General features: G+C 41.7%; 1 protein-coding gene across 15 annotated transcripts in view; it reads right to left on the bottom strand.

Annotated features, from left to right (window-relative positions):
* TSPAN4 (tetraspanin 4) overlaps positions 1–16,875 on the bottom strand; it is a 390,254-nt gene that overhangs the window by 10,076 nt on the left and 363,303 nt on the right. For all 15 annotated transcript variants that reach the window (XM_048948854.1, XM_048948853.1, XM_048948863.1 and 12 more), the window contains one exon: positions 3,662–3,763. In XM_048948854.1, the coding sequence (XP_048804811.1) occupies positions 3,662–3,763 (102 nt within the window). The remainder of the gene's footprint in view (positions 1–3,661; positions 3,764–16,875) is intronic.

Genomic DNA, 16,875 nt, shown 5'->3' on the forward strand with positions numbered 1-16,875 from the left:
ATAATATAATAATAAAGCTGGTCAGCGTAACTTACATCCTAAAACTATATTTTAGTCATGTTTAAAAAAAAAAATACAAAATTGTATGCTTTTGTGGTCTTCACGATGTGCAAAAGTCGCCTGCTCATGCAACAGATTCTTTTACTGTTTGAAAATCCATTGAGATAAGGCAATGAGTTTGGCAAGCCGAAGGTATTAAAAAGAAATCAATAAAGTGTTCCAATTTGAAACAGCATCCTGATCAAAAGGCTGAACAGCACTGCAGAATGAGTCTAGTGCTTTCCCTATAACATGCATTGCAGTGTGTGCCTGTGTGCAGGTGAGTCCTACTCTTTCACTGGTAAAGGAACAGAGCCAAACCAGTAGTCCTCCTGACACCTGGGCCTTTGGAACCTCACTGTTCCCTCATTCCCAGTTCCTTATGATGTGTATCCTTCTGTTCAAAAAAGAAAACAACTGTTTAAAGCACAAAAGCTTCAATGAAGAAAGGCCTCCACAAGAACGGAAACAAGATTGCCAGAACCCAGAAGAAACACAAGAATCACCATTCACAAGTGCCTGTGTTTGCACCAGATAGCCATATTCTCTAGCTGTGATCAGCTATTCCCACAAAAACCAAATGGCACCTGCTCTGCGTGGTTCTCCTTCTCTATGGGGAAGGTGCCACACACAGGAGGGCATGGTCTCTAAGCTACCAGGAGGATGCCTGAAGAAGTTATGGCCCCCTGTGGCTGAGTGCTTTCACCACAGTGCCATCTTCCTGCTCATACTCAGAATCATTAACATTGCAAAGAAAGGAGTGTCAATGTGGAGGGGAAGGCAAAGGAGGATCACGTGTTCTCCTACTGTCATGTAGTATTTTACTTTTTTTCTGATGCTCCTGTTGTGATGCAATCCACATACACACACAGCCCATGGCTCAACCAATGACTGATGTTTACTGGGTCCATGAAAAGAATCCGTGCTGAGACATTCTCCTGCATGGCAACACGATTAGTTCTAGTGTGGGGTTTTTGAGAGCTGTCTTTCAGGAGCCAGAATGAAAACAGCACTTCTGGGCTGGGACCATCCCTTCCTGAAGTCCCCTGTATGCTCCTAATCCTCCTATCAGTGATTACACTCTACTGATTAGCAGTGTAAGAGGTACCGATTACTACTGAACACAAAAAATAATACTTGGCATTTACATAGCGCTATTCAAGTGTAAAGTGCTTTACATAATTAACCATGCTGGGATTGCCTTCACTACACCACTGCAAGCCTATTCCAAAATACTTTAGAAAGATACACGTGAAAAACTACCATGCAGAGCAGTAAATATGGATCTCTGGGAGCATTTTGCTTTTGTCCTCAGTGCCAGCACTGGGAGCATGCTGACTTTAACACGTCAAGACAGTGCATGGGAATTTCAAAGTTGCCATGTTAGGAAAGAGTGATGTACCAGGGCTGTAGGTGGCACTTCCCTGCTATCTTCTGGGCTCCCAAGAACTAGCTGACATCTGAAACTCAAAAGACCCCCTTTACACACTAATAGGTTTCAAAGGCCAAAGGAACCATTAACATGATCTAGCATCGTCTGTAGCAATTCATACACCACAGACTTATCAAACCCAACCTTGGTACTCAACAAGACCATTTCTTTTAAAAAGAAACCCTGCACACCTCAGAGGAGGATCCAGCATCCTGCTGCACAGTGGCATCTTACCATCAAATATTTCTATGGTACGGTTTTAGCTCTCAGATCAATAGCAGCGTCCTCTGCTTTCAAAAGCCATTTCCCTTCCTGTTCTCTTTAAGGACTGTAAGTAAATCACTACTTCATCTTTTGCTGGTTATAGAAAGCATTTGGAATTTCTGACCTCAAAGTAAATCTCCAAAGTTCTGATTATTCTGGTGCAACTTTTCTCTATCCCGTTCAATTTGTGAACATCTTGAAAAAAACTTGGGTAGAGAACTAGGCATACCTGAATACACTGATACACCTATTTTACAGAAAGGAAGCAGGAGCATGGGTTTTATGTCCCCTAAATCCTCCACATAATTCCTTTCCCCCCACATTATACATAAACTATTAACACCTGTTGGTGTATTAATACTTCAAATTTACTGTATTAATATTTCCTTCAAATATCTTAGTAAATCTTATTACATATTAAAGTTAGGAGTAGAGCTTCTGTATTTTGTTTGAAATAAGCAATTACATTAACCATTTTCTCTGTGTTTCATATGGCTCACTGTTGGCCCAGCGCTTCAAAACGTATTTCTCTTATCAGGAGTTTAGACCTTCTCCTGTCCAGTGGTGATATTGGAAGAGAAAAATATGACCAAGTTTTGCAAAATGCTGAGTCCCCTTAATGATTAACAAAGGAACCTTCCCCATACAATTGCTGGGATGCAGGATGGGAGAGCTTGCTTGCTGGACCTGAGCCGTTTTAAGAATTTCACACACAGCCACTCTGCTGCACTCAATGCAGACAGGACACAGCCCCAAAGATAGACATAGATGAGCAAATCAATGCTTTGCTTCTGGTAGTGACCTTGAACATTTAACCTCCCAAACCCTTCCTTGGCTGACTGCAGACTCCTGTTATCTGATATTGGACAGAAGAGCACTTGTGAAACTTCACCACCATCAGACTGAAAGATGTGCAGTTCAGGATTTCAGTAAAGGGTAAACAAGTGGGTTTATTGCACCAGAATGTGATAGGTTCCCATCCATCACCTTGAGTAATTCATACAACCTTAGAAGGATGGGCAGAGGTTGTTTAAGACATCAGAGGCAAGCCCTGCATGTCTGTACTGTGCTAGCACCTCTGGAAGGAGAAGCTCTGAGAAAGCTGCATGAGATTTTCAGGGAGAAACCAAGGCAGCACGAATGCTTTTTCCTACAGCTGAAGGAAAGTTGAAACATGTTCTTAATTCAAGGAGGATTACTCAGATTGGAAAGATCATACCCATGAGCAATAACTGCACTGAATATGAAAAGAGAAGGACAGAGCTAATAAATCTGGACTGCAGGTGATGGCATTTCCTCAGCAAGCTGGACAAGGGCAAAAGGAAAAAGGCAGCTATGGAGTTGAGTTTTGCCTTGTGAGACAAATACTGCCAGAGCGTTGTTAGAGAATTGGAAGGATGTGACAGTGATGGTAACACAGCAAAAAGTGTTCCCAGCCCATCTGTGATGGAGAATGATTGAATTCTATGGGGAAAAAAAATGCACTGACTGTAGGAGGAGGTTGCAAATACCATGGACAGTTTCCATTTTAACTGCAATAAAAAGGAGACGAGGCAGAAATGAATTGTATTTGAGATGTTTGTTATCACGCTATCATCGTTCATTCCAATATCAGTTATCACTTTGACTTTAAAGAGAAGATTTCCTGTTTGACCCTCTACTCTACTCTCTGCACAGCAATCAAAGTGATATTTAGGTGTCAACACAGTATAAATATTTAACAGAAATAAGCTATCCCGGCCAAAGAGAAATAAACAAAATGAACATTTGCAACAGAAAGCACTTTAGTTGCTAATGTGCTCACTGGATACGAGGAAGAGGTTGGTATGGGATCCAGGGGTTTAATTAGGTTCAAACACAGAATATGCTGTTTCAGAACCCAGAGGGTAAAGAGGAAGGGAAAATAAATAAATAAATCAGACTTACATCTGTTTGAATGATGCTCCACGCATTAGTTAGGCCGATATTTCCATCTGTCCCATACAAATGAAGCCCTTTCTTCAGATCCCGCTGAGCATACTTGTCAATCTAAAACAATAAAAGACATAAAACTCAAGGTTTGCTGAGTACAACATTTCAAAATCAAAGTGCAGGGACAGAGAGATCTAAGACAACAGTCAGATACTGAAACAAACAAAACTGGCATTTCTCCTGTATAACTGTTATCTATTACAGGTATCTGAGTTTTGTAGGGAACACGAGCTCCTATTCAAAGTTAATGCTCATGTTTTCCATTGCAGACCTCCAGAACATCTTTTCCCTTGTCATTTAATCACCAAAGTGCCAGAGAGAGGATGTAAATAATAAATGGATATTCACAGTTTAACCTGATGCTTCTGCTGGAAATGAAAAGCAATGAGTTGCGCTGCTCATATATGCTCATACCTTCCCTGTTCCACTGGGTGCTTCCCAGTGCTGGTGGTCTGATGGACAGCAGAGGTGTGGCAGGAAGGAGAGGCAGACCTGTCCCTTCTCTATCAGTCTGCTATAAATTCAACTGACAAATACGGTGCCACTCAAATCTTTTTGCTGCGACAGTGAAAATGATAAAATAAATGGACTATTTGCTTCATGGGGACAGTCTAGGTTAATGCACGCTCCTCTTCCGTATCAGAGAACAGACACATAATGGGTTCTTTACTGAATGCCCCTCAGACAGCAGCTGCTCCAGCTGAGGGCACCTAAAATGAAACCAATGCTAATTTGGAGTTAACAAAGGGCACAGAGCGACTCTTCTACCATACACCAGGATTTCCCATCGACATTTTTTGGTCAGAACTGGTTTTGTTTGCTCCAGGAAAAAAAATTGGATGCAAAACATTTCCCCCAGTGTAAAACAGGATTTCTGAACCCTTTTCATTATTATGGGGTTAAGCGTAATGTTGCTCAATTAAGAGGGTAAATGTAAAGTTACTCAACCACATGACTCCACAACAAACTATGGCCTCAAAAGGTCATCACACCCAAAAAATCTCTGCTTGTATGCACACAGGTTATGTTTGGTGTCTCCAGTTCTTTCATTCAGTTTCTGGAAGTTAACTATAGCCAAGATGAGCCACCAATAAAATACAGCTTTAGGACAGTACATGAAAAAGCTACCTCTTATTCTCAATACCTTGATAGTCTCATCTACGACTATCATGAGCATTAGGTGCTGTGCTACCACTGCAATCACTGTGTAAGCTGCTTCTGATTTTATGCAGAGGTTATACACAGACACTGGAACATTAATTAGAAGAGAAAAGCAAAGCTGGGAGCTATCATTAAGCTTAAGGTTAGTTGAGAAAATTACAGGCAATAAATGATAAGCTTATATGCGCGTGGGATTCCTAGTCTTCATTTAAGAATTAGACTGAACCGGGTTTTAGCTCTTCATATACCCTCAGTGTACATCCCTGCGCCTTGACTGGACCTGGTCTCGAGCAGAACATCAATTAGGATGAACAGGCACAGTTGTGCCGCATCTTCGAGAGAAGCTTGGAAATGTAGTTGGTGTCCTACAGAGGTACTGAGATAAATTGATTGTTGAAAAACTAATTCAGAAAGGGACAGGTGAAGAGGAACAGCATGGCTGAGGGCAGTATCTAGTTATTAGATTTATTGCCTTGAAGACAAAAGAGAAAGGTCTACTTGGAATATTAATTTATCACACTTAACAAGATCTGCCCTGCAAATTGAGAGAGCTGCGCATCAGCCCACCATTCCCATCACCACTAATCTGGAAGAAAGGGGAAGAGGTCGAATGAAACAGTGATGTTTCTCTGAAATCCAAGTGGCAATGGCATGCTACTGGAAGGATGCAAAACGTGCAGTCTACATTTCTACACTCAAATTTTGCTTGTCAAACCAATGCAGTTCCTCAGCATGGTAATCCTTTTACCTGGGCTCACAGGCTGCCCTTGTTAAGGCAATCTTCATGCCCTGCTTGAGATCAATAATGTTTAATAACTTACAATCAGCATTTATAAAGTACTTCAAGATCAAAAGTAATGTTTTGTTAGTTCGTGTGTGCTGTAACATGGTCTCAGCAGATTGCCTCTACACTCATTCCTGCTCTTCCTTTCTACCTGCAGAAGACTCACTAATCAGCAAACTGCAGAGAAAAAAAAAATCTCTTTTCCTCATAAAATTAACCACTTTTCCTGGCACAAACAGTGTTCACAGTATAAAATTCTTGCACAACTAGTAACAGCTTTCCATATTTCAGAAACTGAGGAGAATGCTACTCAAGAAAACATATATTTCAAGACCAGTTCCCTTGCTAGTATTTCAAAGCAACAGCATCAAATCCCTCAACATCAGTTTGTGAACATGGTATGGCTCACTATTATTATTTGTCAGTTTAGAAATAAGGACTTGTTTGAATCTTGTTCAGAAGAGGATACAAGTATTTTATAATCCCACACTATATGTCTATCTCATTTCCTTCCTCAGATCTAAGCAGTCTCTCAACTGGTTGCAGCCTCGAAGGAGACAAGCATACAGATGTGAAACAGCACCCCCAGATCTCTTTCCTTTATTATTCTATGTCCACTGACATGGAGAGCTATCTGAAAGTCTTGTAGTTTTATGTATATATACACACATAAATATACATAGCTTTATGTTTGAGTGACTACAAATGTAGCACTTCACCCAGTTCTTCATGATAGTTTCTAACTGATCTTCTACCCAACATGCTCTAAATGCACCACAGAGCACATTCTCTGAAGAGCAGTTGATTTAAAACCTTTCTCAAAGAGCTGCTCCTCAAAGCACTCCCACTCTCCTGTTTACTTATGCTAGGGTCAGAAGGTTGTTCAGCATCACCTGAAGCTTTCCACCCTGCCAAGCCGATGAGGCCATGCCATAACTCTTCCAGCTCTCAGTATGGTCTGCTTGCAGGGATGAATTCTGCACTTCTCTGATCTACAGTGGGGATCCAGAAGCAAGGGTAAAAGTTTTGACCTGCAAAAGCTCTTACAGATGCTGATGCTCCCACAAGACAATAAAAAACTGCCAAAATTGATTTGAAGACACAACCAATTTGGTATAGTGAGAAAATGGATGTGAGAGTTACTCCTTGCCCTGAGCACAGAGCCCTGGCCATAACTTTGTGCAGCACAACGGGGGCTGAGCTCTTTTGCATCAGGAAGAATGGAAATGGGCCTCAGCCTTTGGTCTCCTATCACTTGTGTCTGCAGCAGGGGTACCAGCATGAAATACCACACCATTTATGCCTCCTCTGCTTCTAGCCAGCTACACAGAGCCCTTTTCATGCATGTATATCAACTGGTCAATCTTGATACCAGCAGCCTTAGACTTCTAAGGGCGAACACATTAAACAGGATCTCCACTTATTCAGGCTACGTCTCACACATTGCTCACATGTGTTTCTCCTACTAAAAGCACATTAACCTTTGCTTGAACAACCTGCCTATGAGGCTTTAAGAGGGATATTTTTTCTTACCTAATCGAAATGCTGCTTGAAGTTCCAGACATATGAGTCCTACTGGTTTTGACCAGGGAGGGTTAAGCAAAACTCAACACCTACTTCTGGAACATGGCTGACAAATACTCCTCCAGATAACTGTGCTTCCTGTTAGTCTAGATTTTATTTGCTTCTCAAAATATTTTAATAGCAGGAACGTTTAAATATATCTTTACTCTGATGTAACTGTATATTTGATTTAAATGAAAACTCACAAAACACTCCCAGCTGTCTCTTCTTCTGCCTTCCATTTGAGTTTTTCAGAAAGTGATCTTTCTGAAAATGAAAAGCTGCAGCAGAGTGATTCATCAAGTCTGCTGGCAAATGAACCCACCCAGCATTCCCCAATCTGTCAGCTTCTCTTGTTTGTCTCTGTGCTACCAGTCCTTAGCCCAGCAAAACAGCTCTCCCAAAACAGAGACTGTAAGTACTTTGCTAAATATTCTGCAATTGGAATCTGCTGTGCTCTCCCGTACACAAGCCATGTCTTTCACAAACTGTACCTCTTCTGGAGGAGCACAATGAAGCATAATAAAAAACTCACAGCGGGCAGACCATTACCCTAAATGAGTTGTCTATTTTTAGTCATGTAGAATACCAGAGATTTCTATAGAAAGGTTAGACAGCAAGAAGCTTTTATCAACCTGGAATTGAAGCAGAGAAAAATTCATTTTCTCCTTCAGATTCATCAGGCAAATGATGAGAGGAGCGAGCTTCCACCTGGCACCACTTCCATGTGAATTCCTACCACTTCTGACTTGGAAGTCACATTGGACTTGGATTCCTGTTTATCAACACCATTAGATTTCAGTGTTGGTTCTGCTAACAGAAATTTACTGTGTCCTCCTGCTTGCTGTGAAAATGAACTCACTACAAAGCAGTGCAAAAGCACCCATGCCAGTGGGGCACACACATGACTAGCATTGTACCTCAGGTCACTGAAATGAGCCTGACTATTTTCCCACTGACTTCCATCAGTCCCTATTTTGGCTCTTAAATATCAATATATTAAAACACCTTCCAAAGACCTGTGAATAAATTCAGGCCAAATTTAGAAGTGGTTTCCTCTTAATCTGTATTCCTTTGAGATAGCTACTTAAGCTGTAGCAATTTCTCTCACTCTGCCTAAATAAAAGGCTTGGGAGTTTATCTACTTACTGTTACAGCATGACACAGAAGGCAAATACTGCTCCCAAAGAAGCCCGGTCCTCTAATTTTGTTGCTGATAAGGAGGAAATGCTTTGGAGCAAAACTTCTTGGGCACAGAGGAAAGTTGTATCTGTGCAGAACCCAGGTCTTACCAATACTTACAATTAGAGCAATACATGCCTTTGATTAAGCTGAAGCCATGGCAATACTAAAGAGGCTTTGGCCAAAGCCTTTCTGCTGCCCCAGGACACTGAAGGGAGGGGGTTTGTGCATCCCTCTCCAGAAGAAAGGCCAAAAGGAGCCTTGGGTATTAACTCATTTTCAACTTGCTACCAGCACGCAACTTGTATTCTGGCACAGCCTTTAGGCAAAGGCCAGACAGAGGATGCCAGCAGCGACCCCAGCCTGCTAATGCACAGGTAAATAGAGGCTTTTAATTTCAAGCCTCACTGCTTCCCTGCTACATCATGAACAAAACATTGCACCCAGCTCAGACTGGCCAAAGCCACTCAGCAGCATTTCAATATAGGTAAGTAAATATTTCTGACCTTTCTGGTGATTGCTTCCCCTGCCTCTCTGCCTCTCCACCAGGGTAGGAAAAGCCACAAGAAAATGACAAAATGTCCAACAGTTTCCCATCGGGCAAAACTTTAAATTTAATGCCCTGATAATCATTCTCTACAAATAGCAGGGAGTGGGAAATCGAATGTAAACAGAAAGCACCTAATCTATAAGGTCATTTGTAGGAGCCCTCTTGCTGCTAAGAAGAGATGAGATTGATTGTACCAACAGGCAAGGCTTGTTTTAAATGAGATGTCCCCAAGCCTGTCTACAATAGCAAGAAGCTCAGTGCAATACGTGTTTTCTTCAGCCCTGAATGACTCCTTACATCATCTGCCTATAAACAGAAATCATCATATTTACTGTAAAGACTACTATGGTAAGGAGGAGGCACTTCATGAGTTTCGTTGACATCTGGTGGTCAAGGCACAGCACAGTCATTTCTTGTCAATGTCAGCAGTCCTACACAGCATCTCCAGATTGCTGTAGTCAGCTCTCAGCAATTCCCTCTTCCTCACTTCCTTCCCACATGTGAGGCACCTCCACAACTTAACAGTTTTTGTAATTGCTTCCTGAAACACAGCAAGCCACTGGCTTAATGAATTTTCATTTCCTAATTTGACTGCAAAAGACTACATCAGGAATCAAACTTTTTTTTTTTTTAGGGATCTTACACATTTGCTGCAAAGCTTAATGGCTTTCCATGGCTTTAAAGCCACGTTTGAACGCCAAAACCAACCTGGAATACAAAGCCTCGTAAAGAAACAGAGCTAAGGAGTAGAGTTACCAACCTGAGGGGAACAGTGACCCTCCTGACACAGACAAGGTTAAATGCTGATCCATTACAAAGCAAAAGGAAGAGCAATTACACCTTGTACTGGCCTGGAGAGGGAAGCTGATGAAACCATGAGTTCTGCCACACACTCCAACAAGAGCTAAGAAGTTGCAATTGTTTTTATTATAAAAGAACTGATAAGAAAGCCAAACAACCTGGGTTTTCAAATGAGTTTTTCCTGGGACCATAGTTTGGTCCCAGGAAGTTTCATCAGCCTTTTGGCCATAGGCTCAAGAAGCACAGAAGCAAATGGCAAGGCACTTGATATGACAGATAGCTGAGGCTACAAGAAAGAAAGCACCTGAAATATCTCTGTACCATTCATGTAATCATAACACCAATGGATCCCAACAGTGGCTTTACTGCTGCTTTGTTTTATAGAGAGATCACAGGTCTGGCAAGTCGCTAGGCTTTGCATCTCAAAACTTTTTGTGCAAGAACAATTCAAACGTTTTCACCAAACTACACCCTATTTTTTTCAAATGATTTCTTTACAGTCCAAGGGGAGAGAGCCATTTTCTCACTGCTTCATAGGAAGCAATTGTTTAGCTCCCTATCATGGCTGGAGCAAGAGGAAAGTATGCTTTTCTTTAGCCAAGGAGATCACTGCAATCTGTTCTCACACTCAGCAACAGCTGATTAACTTGTGTATCAGGTCTCCAAACTTGTTTAAATAAAATACATAGTAAATAACTCAGAGATAAGAGCTCAAAACATTAAGATGCAGATGTAGCTACGCATATTCTTAGCTCGATACAGAATTATACAGAATTAATCCAATAGCACAACTGATACTTATTTAAGAGGATGTCTACAGCCAGCTCTGTCTTCTATGGCACCGTGTGCATGGACACTCCCCAGGGAGATTGTCCTCAATCTCCTTAAAAACAAACAAACAAAACCCAAACCAACTGAAGAACAACCTTGATTTTCTTTCAGTGAGCCTAGGAATAAATACTTTAAACATGAATTCTTGGTTTCTGCTTCTTGTTTCAAAACAGTTTGAATGCTGCAGTGAACACAGAGACAGGGGTAGGTAAAACGAAGCAGGTAAATCAAATCAATTACCTTCACAAAAGGCTAACACAGAAAATTAATTACTAAGATATTAAGTCAATTCTTCTTGAACATTATGCATTTTGAGTGAGAAAATCCACCAGCACGTCAGAGGAATTTCAAAAGGGTGAAAACTGAAGTGTTCTTTTGTGAAATACAGAATTATTAATATAGACTAGGGATACATTTTACACTGATTCCTTATAAGGAACTTTTTGTTTACATTTAAATAAATTATTCAGGTTGTTAAAATGGCTGGGGAAAATGCTAACGTTCTCAACAGCAGTAACACCAGCAAAGTTGGGTGCCATCAGTAGCAAGCGTTGTCACTCCTTTTCCAGAATGAAACTCTCTTTGTAGTAGGTTTTTTCCACATACTTTGCCCCAAGCGACACTAGACATCTGTCCCCTTTCTCCAGCCATGTAACCCTCCAATTGCTGTTCTCAGACACTCCTCTTGGTCTTGGCACATCAGCCAAGTGCCACAGATCTCCCAGCTTCTCCTTGAAATTCTCCTTTCTGTGCCACCCTTCCTGCTCACCCAAATTGCCTTTTTCCAAGAGTAATTCCTTTCCTGCACATCCCAGTAAAAGGCAATCTCGCCTTGATCTACAGTGGCAATAGGCCCACATCTGTGCCAGGCTGTAGACTCACCCCTTGTGCACTGAAATCCCACGTACACAGAACCTACAACAGCAGAAAAGGGAAATGCCTGTTCTTTCAAAACCTGTGCTTATGTTGAGAATAATTCCAGGGTATTTGTATTCAGCCTCTTCACCTCCATTTTTTTAACTTTTTTTTTTTTTTTTTAAAGATAATCACTTTCATTTGTCCTCAACAACCATCAGTATAACCTCAGATAAGTAAATTGGGAAGGATGCTAATTAACATGATACATGCTGTTGAGCCTTTGTTTGCCAAGACACTTGAAAGGTGAGTAGCATTTGTGTTTCAAGTGCTAACAACCTGTTATCTCCATCTACCAGACTAAAATACCCTGAAAAACCCACCAACTACCTAGGGATGCAGATGTCAATAGAGCTCGAGATCCAATTAGCTTCCACTAAGGTTTCAGGATGTGAAGAGGCAAATCAAAGCGAGGAGACAGCCTCCTCCTTGGCAGGATCTAATGACCACTGTGCCATTATCTATTAGGCGGAACAGTGACACTGGACACAGGCTCCTTCTCAGATGCAGTGAGCTGGGAAAGGCAGGAGGTTACTGACACAGATGAAGGACTTGGCTATTTACCCACTATGCCATTCGTGGCAGCCATCCCATGGGATCAACTTCAGCTTCAATTATTTACTTGGTTTAAAGGTGAACGAGAGAGCTTTCAGAAGTAAACTACTGGAATACCAGGGGAGGAGTGATGGCAAAGGCAAACCATGCCCTACGCTCCCACTAAGGTAAGAGATGATGAGCCAGCCCCTCAAACCTTGTAAGTGTGGGCAACCTCTAACATTCATGTGTACAAGAGACTTAAAACTGTGGTAGAAGAATATAAGCCAAAATGCAGAATTGGTCCTCTGCTCTGTGGTAAATACATCTCTGAGACAGTCGAACCAATTGCAACCTATCTAGATCAAGCCTCTGAATGGCAGCATCTGACCCTTGCTGGTGCCATGGGAAAGGCACAGAAGCTGCCCATTTTGTAGGTCTGCCGAGCACAGGGCTGACAGCTCTACCAGCAGCTAGCAGTAGCTGGAGTAAGTTGTAATGGGGAGAGTGGGGTAAGAAATGATCCCAATTCCTTAGAATCAGGGGAAGACACATCTGCTGATAAGCCACCTTCCTCTGCACTAGAGCTAGAAGACAAATTAAAACCAAACAAAACGCATGCAGGATAAAGCACACTGAAGAGTTAAAATCTGTTATATTGCCTGGAGAAAGTTGTCTGGAAAGGCAGGCTGGCAGAAAAATGCTGGGGAGCAGAACTGAAGAAACTGTGTCTTCCTAGATCCAGGGACCGTTAATCCTTAGGGGAAAGTGAGATACGCACACAGCCTGCTTTATTATTCTTAAGATATGCTTTCTCTGAAATGAACTCATTTTAAATAAGTAATGCTGCAAGGAGAATTACCATTGTCCTTGGAGGGAACGGAACGACAGGCGAAGGCACGCTTGTGGCTGAGAGCTTTATGCCTGCCATGGGATGATCTCTGCTCAGCCCCGGAGTGGGAGCAGCTTGATGCAGCCCTGGAGTGAGGGCAGCAGAAATCCCAGCTCTGAGGGAGGGAGGCTGAGGGCTTTGCAGGAACATGTGGATACTCTGCAGAAACTCAGTGTGACCATTTGAACCGCTGCCTGGCTTTGTTTTGAAGAAAATGGAATAAGATCTCAATTTCCTCCTGGCTAAACACCAGAGAAGGTAATTATCTCCATACCTAAATTTTCTTCCTTGAAAATGCATTATTTTCTTCCAGTCACACGGACACGCATTTACAAGAATCAAAGGTTATGCGAAATACCAGCTCTTCAGCTAGCAGAATTCTGCCTGGCTCCTCTAAAATCAATGGAGTTGCTCATATTTGTGCTTGGCATCAGTCACACGGTGTCTCCAGTGGCTCAAGAACATGTTTCTGTCAGGGTACATGCAAGTTTGTAAACCATTCCCTCCCCAAAACAGCATTTCTGACATCATTTCGTACGAGTTCTGACCTTCACGAGCAACTGGAATTACTGTTCTTAATCATTAGGTAGCTTTTCAGCAGAGATAGGGGTAAACAAAGTATCTTGGAAGGCTACTAGATGACAAAAACAGAGGTGAATAACTGCTACTAAATGCCTCCTTCGTTTTAATGAAAGAAACAATCGCAACTCTTCACTGTACTTCACAGAAAACAGATTTTCTCATGAAGGGAATGACTTGGGACTCAGTGACTGAAATGAATAAACTACATGGAGATTGCTTTCCATAACGGTAGAAAATAAGCAAATAAACAAACTGCCAGTCACACTTAGATGACAAAATGTAAGTTTCCAACATCGGCTGTGCTTCTGATAACGTCACAAAAACCTGCATTTCTAATGGGGAGGCACACAGGTTGAAGGGAGAAGGGAATGTAGTTGTTTCCCCACACGGAGATAAATGACAGCACCTTCATACAGACCGGGTACTGGAGGACTGCAATTTCTCCATATGGAACAACAGAATTATGCATGCTTTTCATTCTCATTAGAAACAGCATTCACTAAATGAACAGCAGAAACCCTGCTAAATGAAATCAAGTTGGATGAAAGGAGAAATTGGCTATCTTGAAGAAAGAACATACTGTTCATGTGAGCAGCAATAGACACAACAGAGACTGTGGTTTGATTTGCTCTCATCTAACCCTATACAAGCCATACTAGTAAGCATTTGGACATCACTTACCACACCATGGACTATGGGTAAGCAGGCTTCACTGACGAAAGGAGATGCCCGTATTGTGACTGAGATGAATACAAAATACTCAGAGACCAGGAGTGACTAGCTACAGCCATGAGATAATAGAAGATTATCAACTTCACTGATAATTACAGCAACAGGCTGGAGTTAAATTTCACAATATCTGTGGATCCCATGGAGTTGCTGGGTCCACTCATATTGGGGAGGGCAAAAGGAAAAAGGCACAGTTCAGTGCTATGAACACTCTGCAACAATCAACGACTTCACTGCAAAGGTAGAGGAAACAATGCTGTACTCTTCTTCTTTGATTACTGAATTTTAGTGCCCACAAAACCACAGCAAGCCTGACTTTACAGCCTCAAATCCTGTACCTTAATATAAAAAATACAGCATTAACAATGATGCCCTGTCTATTAAATTGCCCCATTCTAAATCCAAAGGTGTCACTGTTTAGAAAAAGGGAAGAAAACCTGCAGCTGGTCCCTCTCAGGCTGGCTGCCTCTCAACAGCAGAACAAGGTCACATCTTATAGAGAACTGTCTACAATAATCCAAACTCAATCAAATCACCGCTGGCCACACCACCATTCCCATCAGATGGCAATCACTTTTGATCAGTTCCAAGCACAAGCTGCATCTTAATCAGAACCTTTAAAGGGCATATCTCCACTGGACAATTTCACCCCGGATTAATTGACTGCCACTCGCCTAGTGGCCACTGATGCATTTGTAAAGCCTTAGGCTGGATCATCTCAGAACATCTTTGATTCACCTCTGAGATTGAGCTAGAGGAACATGAGCTTGGCACAAGCCTATCTACCCATGGGCACCTCCATTTGTATTTAGAGCAAAGGAAATGTGACCCAGTATGTCCTGCAGTGTCACCGAGTACTGATGATAAAAACGAGCAGATGTCTGAAGCCTACCATCACCCATTTACAGTACAGCCCCCTGCTGAGCGCAAGCCCATGGTATCAGTTTTATCCTATTGCCAACCTGCTATGCTGACCCATCTCTTTACTTTCTCTTCCAAAAATCCCTCCAGCCCTAAAAGCTCTGGCAGATATGAACTAAACATTGTGCTTTCTCTCTCTTTGTTTTTTTCCCCCCATCCATTTATTTTGGTTGTGGTTAACACCAGCTAGCTCTGCATTCATGCACCTGACTTCACCCAACATACAAATCATCCAGAAGCAGATCTGTTTCCAAAAGGCAGTGCTTGAGCTGAAGACCTGAAACAAGTTTCTGCCATACACAGGAGCTGCTTCTAAAAGGGCACTGAGGTCCTGGAAGGAATCCAGGCAGATTGAGCCACTGTCAATTAGGATCTGGTTTAGTCAAAAGCAGCCTGGCAGAGGGGTGAGCTCTCCCTCAGAGGACTGTAGGCTGAAGAGAAAGGTTATGACAGTGGTCTCAAAAACACTTCAAGGGATGATTCTCAGCTGCTTATTGCTCACACTTCTAACATTTCATCTTAAAAATCAAAAGAAGCCCCTCTTTCCTAATTAGGAGATTGACTTGTTTCAAAAGAAAAGCATTGATCCCCCATCTCTTTGTGAAGCTGTAAACTGCCTTCTCTCCCTTCCTCCCCCTTGCAATCTCTGGGGTCTAGCAATGCTGGCTGAGCTAACACAGAACTTTTTTTTCCAGAGGGCATCTCTCCTCCTATCCATCTCACTTCTTCTCACTACCTCTAAGTAGCTCAAATTTCACTGAGATTTACTAACAGCTTCAAGGTTTATGGGGGCATAAGTGAAAGGAAAATCATTGCAGTGACATTCAATGTATTTTTGAAGTAAATCTGCAGCTAAAGAACATTAATAAAAATAGGAGATTGATCCAGTTGATTCTTCACCCAAAGTTATTTGATATTTTTCTTACTGCAAGGCGAAGAAAAAAAAAATTAATCACTGCTAATGGAATTTGGTAGATAACACAAAATGTGATGTGCATAAAATAATCTGCTGAGATCACTTGGACTGCTTGGTTACGAAGCCCTGTGGCTCACCCAGCCCAAAGGCAAAAACAGACATTTGAGAATAAAGAAGAGCAGTCACACTACAAGTCTTTAAGTTGCATTCTGGAAAGCAGGAAATCTGCAAAAGGACTGAGGGTATGTTTAGAATAAGCTGCATAAAGGTTGAATTGTATCGGCATTGCTATTGCTACATTGCAGAACTGATATCCATATTTTGGGAGACCAACTGAAAATATGAAAAGATTTCACAGAAGACCTATAAGAATAACCCGATCACTGAGACTCAGGCTTTGTTTCACGTGGCTTTTGGATAAACTAAGCAGAATAGCAGGGTTAAAAAGCAGCCTAATTGTAGTCTTCAGGTATCTACATGGGAAGCAATTCTCAGCAGTGCACCAGAAAAAAACCTACCAGAAAAAAGATATGAGAGTTCATGGTTAGAAATTTAAGCTAGACAAACACAAGATAGAAAAAAAGCACAATTTTAGCTGTGGAAAAAAACCCTATCTTTGGAACAATGAGGAGTGAGGTGCAAAGTTGTCTTTAAATCAAGGCTCAAGAGTTTGGCAAAGTTATAACTCAAATGTAATTAGTTTCATGGTGACGATACTGATTGAAGTGCTTTGAATCACAGATGACCTTAACAGTTCCATCTGATCTTAAATTAAATCTCTCAGCCTTTCCAGAGGTTACAGTGTTTT

Source organism: Lagopus muta, chromosome 6 (assembly GCF_023343835.1).
Source record: "Lagopus muta isolate bLagMut1 chromosome 6, bLagMut1 primary, whole genome shotgun sequence".
NCBI classification, from domain to species: domain Eukaryota; kingdom Metazoa; phylum Chordata; class Aves; order Galliformes; family Phasianidae; genus Lagopus; species Lagopus muta.